The sequence below is a fragment of the Saccostrea cucullata genome, unplaced genomic scaffold (assembly GCF_032062105.1).
Source record: "Saccostrea cucullata isolate Sc308-1 unplaced genomic scaffold, CSIRO_AGI_Scuc_v1 ctg2592, whole genome shotgun sequence".
Taxonomy (NCBI): Eukaryota; Metazoa; Mollusca; class Bivalvia; order Ostreida; family Ostreidae; genus Saccostrea; species Saccostrea cuccullata.
The window spans coordinates 22,518-42,490 of NW_026935575.1; the positions used below are offsets into that span (position 1 = coordinate 22,518).

Below are 19,973 nucleotides of genomic sequence, written 5' to 3' on the forward strand. Positions count from 1 at the left end.
TATATGTGGTTTTAAGTAAGGAATGTTGACGATGGAAAAGCTGTTTTCATCTTGTTTATCAAATAATTGAATTATTAGTTGTTCCTTATCATCTATAATCAGTAAGAAGGATATGGAGATAACGAACAGTATTCAATATCAAAGTCCATAAAACAATACAAAATAGGAGCAGAGCAAACAGGGACCCCCGAAACATCAGAAGTGGGATCGGGTGCCATGCATGAGTGAGGATCCCCTGCTGTCCGGTCACACCCGCCGTGTGCTCCTTATCATGATTGGGAAATAACAGAATTATTTGTCGTCAATTCAATGTATAAATAATAGATTAACATCAAGTATTATAAACGTCAGTCAGCATTTGACACAGTGGCAAATTGTATTTGATGACAAGGCCATTGTATCAACCATAGAACTTACGAAATAATGACCTTAAACGAGACTGTGTCAGACTCTGTAGTTCCTTTTATCTCAAGCTCACAAGGATATATCGATTAACGTAGGAATGTAAATCAATATTGTAAATTGACAATACGTTGTCGATATATCTAAATGTCGAGTTGAAGGCCACAGCAAGTGTTTTCATCTTTCAACGCATAAGATGTTGGACAAATTCTGCTTCATATGAATTAAAAAATAGTCTGCTTATAACGAAGCGCATGAGAAGACGGAGAACCCATGAAAATTCCAATAGATAACTGGAAGATCTGGTCTCAAAAACAACATAGATATTGTCAACTAGAAACTCAAGCATCTTTTGATGTCAATTTCAGATCACTTTTGTGTGCAATCATAGTGTTTTTTTCTGGAAATGACCAATGACCAGTTAAGTATGTTAATCTACGAGTTCCATTTTTTTTAAAAGCAGCTGTCAATGATTTCAAAAAGCCTGGCTTATAATTTATCGTGGGGAATGGTTGTTTATAAAGTTGAAAAGTCGTAAGTTTTTAAGTTCTTCGTGAAATCTTGTGATTTCAAATTGTTCAAAATTTGTTTTGAATTTTTGAGTTTCCACATCTGATTCACACCACTTCTAAATTAAATAAATTGTTGCATTGTACTCTTGAATTTTTTCCTTCACTACCGTCAATATCTCAGAGAGGAGTAAAGAAAGAGGCTTGGTTGAACAGTTACTTGAACCTGCAATGTACCTTTGTTTGTAAGAATTCTTACAAACTTTCGGAATCCAAGATATATATGGTAGTTTTAATTTATTTTGGTTTTCTGGGCTATTAAAAATATTCAAAAATGGCATATTATTTTGATAAAAGGAAACTTTGAGTATAAGTTGGATTAGCATTTGTAGAATAAAATCGAAGTTCTTCTAAAAAATTAAATTATATAATGAACCTTACAAACAATGTTGTTATCTGCTTAATAAGTCAGCAGGGATCAGTATGTACTGATTATGTAATCTATCTAATTCTTTTTTCACTTTTGGATTATGTCTAGATGTCCAGAAGGATAGATGGTTTCATATTGCCCTCGATCTTTTAATACGCTTTTTCAACATAAATGTGATGCATTTGTATCAATTCTGACAAAGTGGCGCCTTCTTTTTCATAACTGGCACATTGTCTGGAGTAATATTCAACAGAATATATATGTATTTATGAAAATCAATCGCCCGTTGAAGGATCGGCATTTCTTATATTTATGACCTTTCAAAATAAGTGATCTAATGTCCTTAGTATTAACTATATGTCACCTATAATTACATGACCATCAGGACAACAGTTGTAGGGCGAAAAAGAACATGAACGCGATGGAGAATTATGTTTCAGATACTCGATATCCAGGCCATGTTAACTTTATTTGAAATTGATTAAGAATATTACTTATATCAACTGCATTAATTTTTTTACTGTCATATTGAAGTTTCAGGTTAGCTGTATTTTTTTCAGTAAACATGCGAGTTTAAAAAGCCTGTGATTTGCAATATCAATGATCACAGGTCCGAGCCTATATCAAGGTGTCGGTGAATGATCAGAAATTGAACTTTCCTTGGGCTTTTCAAAACACTTTTAAAAAGTTTCAAGGGACGGAGTAAAATTTGATGCGAATATGATGTACATCTAACCATTGATATAAATATAGTAAAATTGAATCAAAAGAGACATTGTGTATTACAGGTTTATTGTTAGACCGATGATCATAACTACGCTTACTACGCTTACTTATATGTTTGTGCTTAAAAAGTCCGATCACATACCGTAAATCTGGAAATTTTTACTGTAGATAATTTTTTAGCAAATTTGCGCGTGCATTGCATTCGCAAAAATATTTTTCTTAAAAATAAATCAACATGTGAAGAATTTTTTTCTGAGATTTTGTGTCTTTTTTTTTTAACTCAGTGAATATGCGTCGGTAAACACTGGTCATTTTTAAAAGAAACCTGTTTACACTAGTCTACTGTATAACAAGTTAATTACCCGCCGGTGTGTGTAAATTGCCCTCATTATATGCAATATTGTCCGATGATTTGACAAGCATTGAGGCGGTATGTCCCTTTTTAATTATTTTCATCAATTAATTTGCCAATAAAGAGAGAACTGTCATTTTATCTAACCGTGTATCAACACGGGCGATAACTCAAACTCAGTGCATGTACTAGAAAGTTCCGAATGTAAACGCGACGTGTAAATTATAGGTGAGAAAAAAACAAATGTTGAGAAATAAGTTATATTTTTTTCTTCATTTGGATTATACTTTAGGTTAAAACACATACACAACCTTTAAAATGTTTTTTATAATTGATTTAGAATTTATTTTCAGTGCAAATCCTTTTGTATTTTTATTAAAATTGTTTTGGAGCGATTTTGCAATATCTTGCCACGTTGCAAGTATATTGGTGGTATTCTAACTGGGCATATTATTTGAAACATAACCTGATATGAAAATCTTCAGTGATTTTTATTTTTAGCACCAGTGACAATTCGCAAAAATTTGAAGCGTAAAAATTAATCAACAGCTTTTTGACCCAAATTCGCAAAAAATAAATCGACGTAAAAATTTCCAGATTTACGGTACACATTAATACACTATGGACTGAAAAGATTTCCAACACTGTCGACTTTGTTATTACATCCATAGGGAAAGGTTGTCCCTACTTGTCCCTAGTTTTCTAATCCAAATTTTCGTTGTCTACGGAAAGATAAATCTTTTCGAGAATTCCAGCTTGCATTCGCAAAATTAAATGATCAGGTAAATTGAACTGTTTGTATAAAAGCTGTTGACCCCCATGATTTATTTGAATTCGATATCATTTTATTAAGTGAATCATTGGTTTCATAAACATAAACAGGTCCACACAGAGTACATTCTATTTCATAGACAACATAAGATTCAGATTTTCCCAAGTTTTGGTAAAGAAGCTCTGTCCAATAAGATAACAGGTGTAAGAAGTGTTAGTTTTCAATTTCAAGCTTCATAACGATACTTCTGTTCTATATAGAATAATTTAAAGTGTTATCCTTCATGGCTGAGGATCATTTATTTATATTTTTTTATAACATAATGTGTGTATATCTGCATATCTTGAAATCAATGAAAATTTTAATTTAGCTTTCAATAGAGAGAGAGAGAGAAGGAGAAGAAAGAGAGAGATAATTAATAATTCCACTTTAGAAAGAGAGAGAAATCATTTATAATTCCACTTTTAGATTATAAGGAAAAAAATTAAAAGCTCCTTGGAGCTTTCAGGCATTTTACAGGAAAATGTTGAAAAATGCTTTTCAAATAGAAGTATTTTCAATATAATGAAAGGAAGAGATCATTTATTTTGCACGATTTTTTGGAAATACTGGTAAGGCAAAACTTTTAGAAATTTAGATATCATAGGAGAGGGGATAGGGGTAAACGGTAGTTGAGAGAGGGAAAGGAGAGGGAGAGAAAGGGAGTAATTATTGTTCTTCCCACTTCTAGATTTCAAGGAAAAAGTAAATTACTCTTCGATTTTTTTTTACAGAAAAATGTTGAATTAATTTCAAATAGAAGTTATTTCAATATGTTGAGAGGAAGAGATCATTCATATTTTACACGATTTTGAAAGCAAGGCAAAACTGTGAAACCGGAACTTTTTTTTCAATTATTGAAAGGAATTTTAATGTTTTTGTTTTATTGCGTATTTTTTTTTATTTTTATTTTTAATCTACGAATGAGTTATACTTGATGTTATCTGAAATATGTAATAAACTAGCTTACCTTTTAGTCAATTTTTCTCTGAAATATGTGTAGATAACAAGCAGTATTCGTTCTCGTAAGGCGATTAAACATTACAAAATAGGAGAGGACCTCTAAAACATCAGAGGTGGGATCAGGTTCCAAGGAAGAGTGAGTATCCCCTGCCTACCGATCACACTTACCGTGTTCACTAAAATATGATCGTGAAATAACCGAAAAATCTCTTAATAACCCAGTGGGTAAATAATGGCCTAGCAACAAGTATGAAAAAAAAAACCACACAGCATTCGACATAATAATATTTTAAGTAGTCGATGCAATTCACTGTTCTTTGACAAGTAAAAGCTTAGCAGAGATTCTTGAAAATGAATAATGAATATATTCCTCTGTCTGTATTGTTTTAAATTTCATTTTAAAATCAACACTTTGTGCTTAAGGAAAGATCTGTATGACGAGGCTTGACACATTAAATACCTTCCGTTTTTAAGGACATGTATGGACTAGGTTCACACTGTCTGATGTTTGCTGGAGAGGTTGCTATTTTGAAACAACAGGGCTCTATTACATAGATAGTTATGCTTGACAATGTCTGTTTGCTGATTATTTTCAAAGAATGGTTTGGTATACTGAAAATTAAGACAGATGTGATCGCTCGAATGTTTTCTCCTCCATAGCACCTGATCCCGCTCTTATGATTTTGAGGTTTGTTTTTCCATTGTATTGATTAATCTGACTTTGAGTTTGAATACGGTTCATTATCTCTATATTTCATGAAGATACACATTATGACAGAATGTTTGGTGGTTTGTTGAATTCTTTTGTCTGACCTACAGCCTTTTTGGTGGTTGTAGGAATGTCGTCTGCCGCTATCCCCATCAGAATCTCCTTGACCTCCTTCTTGAAGATATATTTTACCAGTCTCTCTTTTTGTTTATAAACTGTGACATGTTTAGCTGTAAAATATAGCATGTTATATAGAAATGTTGAATCATCATATATTATGTTTTTAAAAATGGCTAATTGTAATTGGTTTTTTTTTTTGGAAAAATGTTATGATACTCGGCGGCTGTGACCAGTCGGCAGGGGGATACTCACTCATCCATGGCACCTGATCCCACCTCTGATGTTTTGAAGGTCTGTGTAAGCTCTGCTCCTATTTTGTATTGTTTTTTGGACTTTTGATCTTGATTACTGTTCGTTTTCTCCATATATGTATTTTATTTAATGAGTGTATTAAGACATACCAAGAAATATATGATATATGCAATTCTGACTGCAAATTCCTTTTGGAGACAGTTGGATTTTACATGTTTTAAAATAAAAATAAAAAAATTTAATATGTAGATAAAATTCTTTATTCCCTTAAGTTTTAATGTTCCGGGGAATCATATTTTTTTATTGAATGCCAGATGTTGCATTATAAATTCAATTCTAAGTTATTTTATATTTGTAGATAAAATATGTGGATATGACGAACACAATTCGAGATCAAAAATCCATTTGACATCACAAATAAAACCGAGCTAACATTAACCTCCAAAACATCATAGTTGGCACCAGAGTGGGTATTAGGTGCCATGGAGGAGTGAGATTTTCCTACCCACCGTTCACACCTGCCGACTGTTCTATGTCATGTTCGGGAAGTACCAGAATGTCCGTCGATAAATCAGTGTGTAAGTAATGGCCAAACATTCAGTATGAAAATGGTCAGTTAGCATTTGACTTACTAATAAATTGTATTTGCTGACAAAGTCATTGTTTCGTCCATGGAACTTACAAAATTATGACCTAAAGCAATACTACTGATATTCTCGCAAAATCCACTTGTTTGTCAATAACTTTCCTCGTTTAAGAAATCAGTTGAGAGTTATAAACTTTGTGTTCAGTGACAAAATTACATTGCTGCAAAAGAAAGGGAAGCTGATAAAATATAGATACAACTAGTAGCAAATAAATAATTAACGACCCGCCGATTCATTTTTATCTTTTATGTTTTGAAATAGATTTCATATTCAAGAAATGAATATTGGTTTTTTAAAAAAGCAATATTATTTTTTTTTTACTTAAATCTCCAAATAATTCTGCAATTTTATTTTTTGTATTACATGTTAAGGAGGCTGGGGGTCAACAATTTAACCACAAAGTAACCACCAGATTTGACTTATTTTTTAGATATGGTATCTTAAGCTGTCAACATTCATTTGACGAAGAATAAATTCATAAATTTTAGTTTTAAATTTTGATCATTTTTGTATATCTTTATATGGAGCTCTTCTTTTAAAGGAGATCGAAATAGTCTGAAAATGGCTGCCATCCCCAGCCTCGTTAAGTATCATACAGCAATTTTGTCTGAATTGAATATAAAAATTTGCAAAATCGTATAGCCATTTAAACAAATTGGCTATTAATATTCAAGAGATTGCAATATATAAAACCGGTAAAAATTGATTACTATATGAAGGATCACTTTAAAAATGAATTATTTCCTCAATTGACCATATGTATAACAATCACATGTTTCACTAATTGTCTAACAATTCTCTGTCCAACGTCATGATTGTATTTGTTCATTGGATGACGCTTTTTTTATCTTTCCAAAAAACATTTGGCGTGGAAAACTGTTTAAAGTAAGAAAAGCATTTCCAAATATTATACGAAGTATAATTTATATATTTTACATAATTCATATCTAATTTAAAAATATGATGGACATAGCGGATCTTGATTCATATCAAATTTCAACATCAATTGCATATCAGGAATACGTTTTACATGTACATGTACCTAAAGAAAATTTGTCTACGCTTTTGGGCTCAGAAAGAAAATAGCCGTTTATTTTTAAATACAATCCGTATAGTAAATTGATTGGTTGTCAAAAACTCCTGTGGTGTTGCTAAAGGTATTCTCTGCCCATCTTAGAAAATGTTTTTTTTCTATCTTAAGTTTTACATATAAAATTGCACCTGTTTGCTTTAGATCCGGAACATCTTCAAAATGTTGCGCAGACTACTATGTGGTAAATGGAAACTGCGTTCGTAAGTATATCATTTTAATTTGATGTTAATGTTTTAAGTATTTGAAGTAAAAGTAATGTTATGACGATATGTAAAGACTACTATCATTCACTGCAGCTTGTCCAGTCGGACTGTTTGGACCAAACTGTAGTCACATATGTCCCTATCCATCGTATGGTCACCGATGTTTGGAGGGTATTTGCCAATGTCCCCGAGAACTGTGTGATTCAAAGACTGGCTGCAGAAATCGTTAGTATATGATTTATTTTTTTATTATTAGCTTGGTTTGATTAAAGTCCCTTTGTGTTTTCACTTGGTGAAGGGCTCCACATGTAGGTCTGTCTTAAACACTCACTGCATGTCTTTGAGCAGTATGCATGAGGGAACTTTTTCGTGCCAGCATCTATTGAATCAACCCTTTATGTGTATGGTTGTATCTTAAGGACCATTCTCAAAGTCCCACAAAAATAGAGTAAATGCTTTTACCACTGTGCCACTCGGATACTCTAAGACATTTTACTGACCGATTACAAAGATATTTCCGATTTTCGGTTGGATCAAATGGCGAGGATCGTCCAACCCAAGCAGAACAACGGACTTTAAAAAAAGATGATCAAAATTAAATAAAATACAATTTGATTCAAAAGTTTTATAGTCCAAACGTAATTAGTATCATGCTGTATCCAATTTAAGACAAACTCAAAATTATTTATCTGGCATTTTACGGGGTTTTTCGGGGGTACCCTTTTTAAAATACTTTTGTTATGTTTTGATTCTAGTTTTAAAAGTTTTCCTTTCTTAATTTTCTGTTCAACGATAACATCACTTGTAAGGTAGTAACAACATTTTAAGGCGGCCGACTGGGGTTTTATTGTGCGAAAACTACAATAGCGAAACTCTTCATTTTTATACCATATATAACGTATATTAACTTCAGTTTACATGCCAATTTTGGGAAATCTACCGTCTAGGTGTTTTTGAGAGACCGTCCCAAAATAAAGGTACATTTACTATAGGATTATATAGGAAAATGCCAATGCAAGTTATACAAATATTAGAGTAGACATTTTGTTCAAACTATAATATTTGATTAGTAATAATATATTATACAATATAATGTAAGTAACACAAAATTCTACCGTCTTGTTACCCGAGGGAAATCTCAAAATGCCAAAAATTTGCGACTTTTCCTGTTTTTATAGAGTACTACAAAATATGACGGGCGCAAAGGATTCAGATGAAAACATAATCAAAATTATAGAGATATTCTCAAATTTCTATGTTTCAAATTTCAAGAGCGTATGTAACTTTTTCTTAAATAACACTTTTGTTACCCCTTTCTTTAAAAACTTCAGTTTACTAGAATCCTAACGTCAAAAACACACTGTTACAACGTCAACCTACCTATCAATTGCAAAATCGATTAAAAAAATTAGTTATCTAAAATCGTAATCACATTTTTATACGTATAATTTCTTAATTTTGTTTAATTTTAATAATAAAGCGAAAAGTTGCTTTAAAACAGTAAATACGCTACATTTTACTATGATGCGCCAAATATTGCGCAATGGAAACCACAGTCGGCCCCCTAAAAGGAGCCCCGCATTTAATTTTAAAAAGAAGGCATTATAGAAAATGGTTTTCAGTAAAAAAAAAATTTCAAATATCGAATTGTAAACGCAAGGGATTGGCCATATTGCCCGATATTCATTTTCACCTACCGGTTATGAATAGAACTAGCAGTAACTTCGAATGTTTAAACTCATGCTCATGCATGTGCAATATTTCAATCTCAGGGAAAATTGCTAATGGACATTTTCATTATTTCCTCAATAAATAATGATTTTCATATATCCTTAATTAAAGGCTAAGATAAGAAAAAACAATTCTTGACGTGTTGTTTATGAAAGAAATTTCATCACAATAAATTCTTCTGTTTTTGATGGTAATATATTATATAATCTGAACATTTGTCTTCAAGAAATGTTTGATTGGTTAGTTTTTAGAACGTTTTTCTGATATTTCATACATTCATAATGTCAGCGAAGTATGATATGAGAAGTATCAAATGCATCTAAGAGAGTTTTTAACAAAAGAAAATATCTATATATTATAATATAATATATTTATTTTTAGCATCAAAAGAAAAAGATAAACCATCCACCTACTTGGCCTTAGTTACAACAAGAACTGTTCCACAAACGAAACAGAAGGATGTTCTTGGAAATTCAAACAATGGTACTATACCTACTCAGGGGGAATTAAAGGTTCTCAAAGAAGCTTCTGCAGATGAGAAAACCAGTTCTGATGAGTCTGAAGATAATAAAGCCGGTTCTGCCGCGGTGATGACAGTTATCTCTATAATTGGTGTCCTTATCGTCTGCTTGCTTATTGTAGTAATAGTATTCCAACTGAAAGGTAAAATCAAACTGCGAACTCAGAAATCACAAAACCGAAACTCTCATATAAAAAGCCAACGACATGTGGATACTTACTGTGAAATTGACGAAGGTGGAGTGACGGAGGACAAAATTAAAACACTATATAAATCTGAAATTTACGAACTTATCGATCAATCAAAGAAAGGTGGAGCAAAGTATACACCACTTCCGCCAAGGCCAGGTTTATCAAAAGAGGAAAGAGCGGTGATGTCCACGGTTTCAATGCAGAAGATACTCGAGGATGACGATGATGCTGATACAGAGGTAGAAATGAGAAAAGACAAAGGGAATACTCAAAACCCACCAAAGAGAATGGGGAAAACCTCCGCCCAAGTCAGTGGATATATTGACATGAATAAAGAGACACAAGAGGAGGACTATGTTCCCATGTCAGCCGAAAACACTGAAAAAGATACGTCTTCTAAAGATACTGTATAATAAAACTTGGTTACAAGGAAAAAAATATTTGGAAGGAATTTCTGCTGGAAAGTGCCTCGCTTAGAATTTGAATTTATATTGTACAAATGGACAACCTTTTTTCACATTAGTGATGAATGCTTTTTTAACCATGGAAATATCTAACAAATTATGAACTTATATTTTAAGTGTTTCTGTTATGTTTTGAATGAGTCAATAATAAAAGCGTTTTCTTTTTAATTTATTTTTAAAATGAAATATGAAGATTGCTTGTATGCCATATGGAGTAAGCATTCCTTGTTGACCGCACAGAAAAAAGTATTATGGTATCAAAAGGAGAATTAAACATGAAGAAAAGAACTGAAATATACTTCAAGAAAGTATTGATGATATATTGTTTTCTGACGACCTAGCATTTAAAACAAAACTTAATGTTTAATTAAAATATCGTTCAATAATTCATCTACTTAACTTTGTACACGTTGAATCATATACTGAATACAATGGTAAGGAAATAAACAGAAAGTGAGTTTTATTGGATTCACCCTGTAAAGACCAAATATAAAGATATTTCAATTGGACAACAAGGAGAATAAGAAGAACAGATAAAGTTTGCAATCAAATCAAGAAGAGAGAAATTACTTGAAGTCATTTATTTACATTATTAATTAAACCACCGATGATAACGTATAGACAAGTGTAACTAATCAAAATAAACATTAAGTTATTGGCAATAAACTTGTTACAGAGTTACTTTTGGAGTCCAGTGATTTCGGTTGTACAGAAGCCGTTAGGTGCCAAGTAGAAGAAATGGATCATAACAATGAAATAAAAAAAATAGTAAATTGATCACCAATTTCTGTTTTGGAAAGTAACTTACAAATTGAATTTTTTTTTCTTGGTACCATTGTTACAACGAACTTTAAAAATTATGAACTTTGAAAAAAAAAATTCAAAGTGAGTTAAGGGGGCCGACTATAGTTTTATTGTGTGAAAACTACAATAGCGAAACTCTTCATTTTTTTACCATATATTTAACTTACATTAACTTCAGTGTACATGCAAAGTTTGAGGGAAATCTACCGTCCAGGTATTTTTTAAGGGACCGTCTCAAAATACAGGTACATTTACTATAGGATTATATAGGAAAATGCCAATTTTTAGCACTTTAAAGCAAATTATACAAACACTACAATAGACATTTTGTTCAAACTTTAATATTTGATGAGTAATACTATATTATACAATATATGTAAGAAACACAGAATTCCACCGCCTTGTTACCAGAGGGGGCATCTCAAAATGCAAAAAATTAGCAAATTTTTCTATTTTTATAGAGTATTACTAAATATGACGTACACAATGGATTCACATGAAAGCATAATAAAAATTTTGGGGATATTCTCAAATTTCTACGTTTTAAATTTCAAGAACGTATGTTCATTACTTTTTATTTAATTATATTTTTATTACCCCTTCCTTTGAGAGCTACAGATTATCATAACGTCAAAAACACACTGCAACGACGTCAACCTACCTATCAATTGCAAAATCGGTTAACAAATCAGTTATATCAAATTATAACTACATTTTCATACCTATAATTTCTTAATTTTGTTTAATTGTAATTATTAAGTGAAAAAAGTTGCATTTTAACAGTAAATACGCTTCATTTTACTATATTTGCATATCCATTGCCCTCTCTCACTATGAACATGTAGTCATCAACTGCATTCATAGGACTATAGACGCAACTGCTTCTACTATGAATGCAATTGCTCTATCACACTCATGTAGAACAATTTCTGCTACACTCATACACCGTGTTGAGAAGTATATATATGAAATGTTTCATAAGAGGAATAAAAATAAGTTTTCAATAATATTCTTTGAAAAAAAAGGAAATTCAGAATATATTTAAAATTGCTGATTTATATCTAAAAATTCAATTTTGGTCAATGTATTTAATTGTGTAATAAAACTTTTTAAAATTGTAGAGAACTGCCACATTTTTAGCGCGCATCATGGAATATGCCAGCAGAGCAATTGCTTTTCATAACGCCATGTGCACTGAATAACGTTGTTTATTTCTCAAATGATGCGCGAAATATTGCGCAATGGAAACTATAGTCGGCCCCCTTAAATTTGAGACCAAATCAACGTACTTTGAAATTTTTTTTTCAAAGACCGTATATATTTACTATATTAACGCACTTTGAAAAAATGTGTATGACTTGGTCAATATTCTTGAAAATCTCAGGTATGATAGAGAATTGAACCTGTAGGATAACTTTTCGGTGATAAGGTCACTTCGGGCAGAATGGGAAAGTGAGCGATTTTGATTTTTCCATACTCTAAAATTCTTTCTCTCTTACATATTTTACTGCACTTAATTTTTTTTCCAGTTTACATGCATTTCATGTAAACTAAACGTCTTCAACGTCATACCAGATATGCAAATGCATATATTTTGGTGTACCGGGGGGGCACAACTATTGTACAAAGATATACATAATATAGGCTTTGAAAATTTGGGCTTACCTTTGGGGGGAAGGGGGGTTCACTTTCATTTTGCAACCGACGGATATGTATAGGAAAAAAGAGTTGGGCTGAGAGACCTTTTACTCGTCTTCTCCTTGCAATGAGATTAAATCAATACATGTAATTTAAAATGTTTTTTGAAAGATAAAAGCATTACAAATTGATTGTCTCAATTACTAAAACTTAAGTCTATAAGTTTTGTTTGATACATTATTTTTTAAACTGCGTTAAAAGTCCCGATGGTAAAAAAACATTCTTAACGCACTTTGAAAAATATTTTGAAAGTGCGTTGATTTTGTCCCAATTTTAACGCACTTTGAAATTGCTTTTTCAAAATGCGTTTGCACATACCACAAGAATTTCATTTGGCAACTGCTAGTTCATTATGTTTGCTGCAACATGATTAACTGGCGGTCGCCAGATATGTCATTAATAATTAAGTCAAATGAAACAAAATGTATTCACAGTCTTTTACTAGAAAAAAAAGAAATCACTGGCTTCGACTCAAAACAAATGTATATCGACGAAGTATTGACAACTAACAATGGCCATTTCCATTCGATAAATACCGATTAGCTCGGGAAAAAAAAGATCACAGAGTCTGGTACATCTGTTTCATATTTGGATATTTATCTAGAAAAAAAACCTTAATGGTGATTAAACAACAAAGCTTTTTGATAAACATGAAGAATAACTTTTCAATGTCAACTTCCTAGCTTATGATGTAAAATACCCTGATAACATGTATAGGGGTTTATTTCTCCTCAGTTAATATATGAAACCAAAACATCAGCAGTGTCGTATGAAATAATTTTTCAGTAAGCTCTGCAGTCGATACAATTACCATGTTAGCAAACAAAGCTTTTTTTTAAGTCAAATGTTGATTGTGGTTTTTCGTATTACATTTAATTGTACGACCAATATTTAAATGAAAAAGGAATTGTCGACAGAATTTTCACTCCATGGCACCTGATCAAATCACTGATGTTTTAAAGGTCAGTCCTTGCTCTCCTCCTGATTTGTATTAATTTTTCAGATTGAATACTGTTTCATTTCATGCATTATGTTTTTTAACACCCATAAATTAATTTAAATGAAACAAAAGCAACTTTGCAAGGTACTGATATGTAATTTGTGAGACATGCATTCAGTTGTTACCTATGCTGTTCTCTTTGCCAGAGGTTAAAATCTTGACCATCTGCTCACTGAGCGAGCGATATACCGACTGTTATATAAGGAATCATATGCATATATCTGTTTCCTGAATGCATAGTTTTTCATTTACACAATGATAACAATGTTTGTTTATTGAGATGTTTTGAATGGTATCAATCAGCTCAATCCAGAAGTGAGGTCTGAAAATTCCGTTAGGGGAGAGAAACATCTGGAACATAGATCCCGATAAAATACAATATCACGGAAAATACTTTGTTTGGGAGTTGTCCTCTTTGGATTATGAACCTGTTATTCATGAGCTAAATGAGATGGAGTGTTTAATCAGAAAGCTCAAAAGCTTTTTCAAATAATAACTTCCTTAATTACTGCATCAAACGATATCATCTCAATCGTATATACGGCGGATTACTCACAATGACCAAAAATGGTCCACAAAATTTTGATAAATAGATTAACAATAGTTACTGTTATTCTTCTTCACTCATCAGCAACGGAGAATTGCTTAAAGTAAGATATCTTTTTATCATAAATATTATTTTGAAACAGGTCAAATGGTGCTTATGTAGTTGTAAAACGTAACAAAAAGTGATAAAATAATCAATGCTTTAGTAGAATCCTTTTACTTTGAATAGTGATTCTGATTTGACTTCAGTTTGTTGTATATTTATTTTATTTGTAGAACCGGTGAAGCAACATCATGCTGTGCTGACTATCATGTTCTGGACGGAAAATGTGTTCGTAAGTTAAATATGTTTATGTAGAAATGAAGCATTACAACTCCTTTTACCCAACCTAAGGATGTGAAATTTAATCATCTTTTTCAAACTAAGTCTTGAATTTCATAACATATATTGAAATAACGTAAAATATTTGGAAATAACAAATATTATTATATAGTCTATTTATAGTTCCTATATAATCTATACAAACGCAAACAGTTCATAACACTACATATTCACCGGATTTTAGGCCGTATTCACCGGAGGGTCAATGCGCGTGCAACGGCATTGTGACGTCACAATCAAAACATCGAACAACGTTGTAAACATATGGTTACAACGGCTGCAGCGAGCTACGTATCTGAACAGGAAAACAATTATTCAAACCTATTTCAGGATCATTTTTTAACATTTGGACGTCTTACAAAAGCGAAACTCGGAAAGGAAAACACGGAGGTTACAAACAGTAATCTGGAGATTTTTTTAATTTTTCAACAATGGAAAATCGCAAATGAAAATGATGTCATCATACAGCCTTCATTGTCTTATCTATTTAAATCCCGACTATATAATTAAACAATTATGGACTCTTTTGGTGTTGAATATGGTTTGTTATTTACCAGAAAAATATCCATATTGACCTCGGCTTCGCCTCGGTCAATATGAATATTTTTCTGGTGAATAACAAACCATATTCAACACCAAAAGAGTTCATAATTGTATAGTATTAATGCATTATACGTTGAACCTTATATCTGCTTCCAGCATGTCCATCCGGGACCTTTGGACCAGACTGTAAGTACATCTGTACCTACCCTGATTACGGACGGCGATGTCTTGACGGGAAATGTCAGTGTCCAAAAGAATACTGTGATCCCTCAGAAGGCTGCAAGGATTGTGAGTATCTCTTGTATTTTAAAATTGTATATATACATGATATATATATTATTAATTTTAAAAAGATTACATATTACATTTTTAAATTTTAAATAAATTAATTTAAAGTATACATAGAAATCGCAGTAATATTTATGGAAAAAAATTGCATGACTAACTTTTGTTGTACGAAATTAGATCCTCAAAAATATGATTTCAATATAATTTCACTTTATTGATTCATGTTCTATTCGCTTTTTTAGACTCGATCATTCCTAAATCCAATACCCATTCGATTCTTCTGCTATCTCCATCCATCATCCCAAATCTCAGAACTCAATATCAAAGTAACAACAATAAAAATTTAAGCAATCAAGTGAAAGAAGACTTAGTCAACACCACAGAGTCCAGAATTTGTATGCAAAAAATATAAGAATTTACTAAACTTTATACTTAATTTTCTTAAGCACACTCTTAGCTGAATAACATGCCTATTTTCTTCTACAATAAATGTAAACATAAGGGTTCTTGATTCTTAGCTAAGCATATAGCAATAAGTATGTATAATATGTTAATGATTAATAGAGCTACTTCCGCTTTTACTTTCGCTCAATCAAAAGGGCAATATAACACATATAAATATGTAAGATGCACTTAAGTTCCAACTAAACAGTATTTTATTGCAATATAATAAATCAAGGTATTTGAGAAAATTCCGAAATGATTGAGAAAAATAAATTTTATAACCCTGTTTTAATTCTCGTGTCACCATTGATAACGTGTGCAACTCTATCGTTAATTCGATCTACATCAAAGAATAACATAATATTTGGAAAACAGATGCGTGCATCTGATTCTCTTTTCACTTTATATATTGATTGATTATAGTTGGAATATTTCAGCCATATTTCGGCGATACGCTCCAACTTTAAAGTAGCGACATGGCATAAAGCTACTTATGCTGTTATTGAACCTCATTTATGCAGTAGGATCTATTGGGTATTCGCAAGCGTAATATCCAGTCTATATCGGACATTAACAACTTTAACTTTGATTTTCGTTCAATTCTAATAAACTCGTCTGGGTGCAATATGCCCCAACCTGGTTTTAATCCATACGCAAGACCAGGATGGACCAAAGATTAAAAAGAAAAATTAATTCAACATTTTCCTCTACTTATGGTTATTTTGGTCATTTAACTTTCGACGTTACAGATATACCTTGCACATCAAGTCTGAAAGGCGCAAAATTCATAATAAAACTAAATACAGTGAAAAGAGAAAATAACCAATTAAAAAATTATCGCGCTTACATTAGTATTCAATATGTCAGGACGGCCAAGTGTGTTGTAGGACCGACAACATCCAAAAATAAAAGGTAAATGCTTAATTAAACATCTTTTTAGATAATACTTTATTCATTGAAAACATAATAACAAGATAATGTGGGACAATGACATCCACAGATGTCCTCCTATAATTCCCCTCACTAAGGCTGCTAGATGTATTTGGAAAAAAAAACAATGTAATAATAGCATGAATAGTGAATATATGTATAATAAAACATCCATAATTTAATATAAAAGAACCAAACATAAACTTGCAATGCACTGAAAGTTAATTTGTTACATGAGAATTCTCAACAATTCTCAATAATTGTGATTTGTTGATTTTAGCTATTTAGAGAGGTTGAGATTTCATATATGTACGTGTATAGGTGTGTCTATTAGGGGAATGAAGTGATCAATTTTAGTGATGACAATTTTTCTACACGTCCATAGAACTTGTAGAATGTATTCTTCACGCAAATGAACACTCTATTTGCGTATCGAATCAACTGAGATATATAAACCTCGTATGCAGGTGACGAAGATATATTGCTGCATACTTAAGATTAAAGTTAAAGTCATCCCGTTTATCATAGAGCTTGGCTGTAAGATTACAATCAATATCTTTTTAAAGTAAAATATCTTAATGTGAAACAGATGTGTCAGACTCTATGGTATCTTTTGTCTCAAGCTCCTCAGGATATATCATATCGACATAGGAAAAGAAAGTACCATTTTTATTTGACAATACGTCGTCGATGTTTCTAAATGAAGAGCTGAAGGTATCAGCAATGTGTTTTCTGCTTTTCACACATAAGAATTTTGACAAATTCTGTTTCATATGAATACAAAAATAAGTCTGCTAATAATGAATCGCACTTGATAACCATGGGGATTCCAATATATTGTGTCCAAAAACCACATACATATTGTCAATCAGAAACTAAATAATCTTTTTGATGTCAAATTCAGAGTACTTGTGCGTGCAACGAGAATGTGTTTTAACAAAATATTTCTGCAAATCACCAATGACCAGGTAAGTAAATTTACGAATTTACGATTTTAATTTTTCGTGGTTAATGGTGTATATAAAGTTGAAAAGTCGTAAGTTTTTAAACTGTTGATTTTGGTAAATTCTTGTGATTTCCAAATGTCCGAAAGTTCTTTGAAATTTTAAGTATCCACATCTGATTCACACCACTTCTTAAATATATTGTTGCACACACATCATTCCCACGACACTTCAAACTTTTGTTGCACAATTTCTAAAAGAAAAGATGACCATAAGGATGTATAATTATTGATGTCTATCCCATATATAAATATATGACAAATAATAAAGTAAAGCTTTATAAGACTGTCAAGACAATTGTTTCTTTCAACCTGGTAGATCAGTTAAGTGTAGAATAGAAATTCACAAGCTTGCATTTTTTGGGTTCAAATTAGGATTAATTCTAATAAATGTTAAAATCTAAAAAGTTTACAGATGACAGACGAATACAAGACACTGATCAGAAAACTCGCTTGGACCTTAAAATGGCTCAGATGAGCTAATTAAAAGGAAAAGATTAGAGCTAAAAATCTATGCCTGACTAATACTGAATAAAATATAATTTCAATTCATGTGATTTTATTGATTTAAAATTGATAAAACAAATGTTTCTATTTTCTTTTTTGATATTCAGAAATACTTCTTATCATTCCCTCCTGGCGATAATTCAAATTAAGAGAATTTCTTTATTTTCACATAATACTAATAAATGTATCGAACCCATTAAATTAACTTGAGGATCTTTCGTGTATATATGAGGTCAGGTAACCGAGTAGACTGGTCGAGGGTCCTTATCATATCAACCGGGTGACTGTTACTAGAAGGCAAAAGATATAGCTGTATGATAAACGTGAGGATTTTCACTTTTCTAGCGTCACCTTCCCTTACTTATTCAGCAATATACATTCAGCATCTGCATACGGAGTTTATATATCTCATTTGATTAGATACGCAAGAGAATGACGTATGAACAATTTCACCAACGAGGTAAACTATTGTCAAACAAGTTGATGAAACAAGAATTTCAACAGGCTCGTTTAAAGGCATAATTTCGTTAGTTCCATGGTAGATACAATGACCTTGTCAGTAATTACAATTTATCATTGAGTCTGCTGACTGATGTTTTTCCTACTAATTGTTACTCAGTTATCTATACACAGAATTGACGACGGATTTTTCCGTTCTTTTCTGATCATGACAAGAGGCACACGGCGGTATGACCGGTCGGCAGGGGTTGATCACTCCTCCAGGGCACCTGGTCCCACCTCTGATGTTTTGGAGGTTCGTACTTGCTCTGTTCCTATTTTGTATTGTTGTTCTATGGACTTTTGATCTGAAATAATGTTCGTTATCTCCATTTCTACCATTCTGTTTTTCTTATCAAGAATAGAAATGAAAGGATTTATAATTGTACTTTTCTCACAATTATCCTATACAAATACTCGCATGAAATCATTTCCTACAATCATTTTCATTACATGTTTCACAACTGAACTAGTTTTTCCGAGGAGACAAGTGCTTATTAGACTTTCAATATTGGAAAATTTTGATAAAATTAAAAGACAAGAATACATCACAGATAACGATGAGGAAAATGATTACAAGATAAATTAATTAAACAATTCAGAAAGGGAGTTAAATTATAAATTCTAATGAAAATAGTATATATATTCCGGGATATCACTAATAATTTGAAAGTTGACCCCAGCTAAATTAACTTCCTAATTTATTTGTTGAAGAATCATTTCAGTCACCTGTTTTATTTATTTTGAATACATGAATACATGACAAAATAATAATGAGGGGTTCACTTTTCTGGATAGTATCGAAAAGTATTTCCCGATCATGACAAGTAGCATACGGCGGATGTTACTGGTCAGTAGGGGATGCTCATTCCTCCACTGCACCTGATCCCACCTCTGATGTTTGGGAGGTCCAAATTTGCTTTGCTCCTATTTTGTACTGTTTTATGGACTTTTGATCTTGAATACTGCTTGTTATCGCCATATGTATCACTCCATCCACATTTGTAATTTGATTGCTTTATACATTCACCTTTATTGAGTAACTTATACGTTTTATTGCATATACTATGATGCAGATACAATTATCAGAATTTACTCACGGAAAAGAAGTTGATAAAAGTTTTTAAAAAGCTTGAACCAATTATGTCATCGGTTGAAATCGCTTAGCTTGTTGGCAAAATAATATGAGTGAAAGCTGACTAAGGTG

General features: G+C 31.9%; 1 protein-coding gene and 1 long non-coding RNA gene across 2 annotated transcripts; both read left to right on the top strand.

The window, feature by feature from the left end:
• Nucleotides 1-6,717: 6,717 nt before the first annotated feature.
• LOC134243336 (uncharacterized) lies at nucleotides 6,718-10,154 on the top strand. Its single transcript, XM_062725599.1, has 4 exons — nucleotides 6,718-6,806; nucleotides 7,156-7,214; nucleotides 7,311-7,442; nucleotides 9,330-10,154. The coding sequence occupies exons 1-4, from the start codon at nucleotides 6,733-6,735 to the stop codon at nucleotides 10,070-10,072; spliced, it is 1,008 nt and encodes a 335-aa protein (XP_062581583.1). The 5' UTR covers nucleotides 6,718-6,732; the 3' UTR covers nucleotides 10,073-10,154.
• Nucleotides 10,155-14,201: 4,047 nt separating this feature from the next.
• Nucleotides 14,202-16,562, top strand: LOC134243337 (uncharacterized). The gene is made up of 4 exons (XR_009987008.1): nucleotides 14,202-14,275; nucleotides 14,448-14,506; nucleotides 15,253-15,384; nucleotides 15,627-16,562. It is a non-coding gene; the product is annotated as an uncharacterized LOC134243337 (long non-coding RNA).
• Nucleotides 16,563-19,973: the final 3,411 nt, after the last annotated feature.

What these genes read in the sequence shown, in the direction of transcription:
- LOC134243336 (XM_062725599.1), top strand. Translation starts at nt 6,733, where the DNA reads ATGATTGTATTTGTTCATTGGATGACGCTTTTTTTATCTTTCCAAAAA. An exon ending in GGCGTGGAAAACTGTTTAAA is followed by an intron (nt 6,807 to 7,155) that starts GTAAGAAAAGCA and finishes TGTTTGCTTTAG; the next exon opens with ATCCGGAACATCTTCAAAAT. An exon ending in GGTAAATGGAAACTGCGTTC is followed by an intron (nt 7,215 to 7,310) that starts GTAAGTATATCA and finishes CATTCACTGCAG; the next exon opens with CTTGTCCAGTCGGACTGTTT.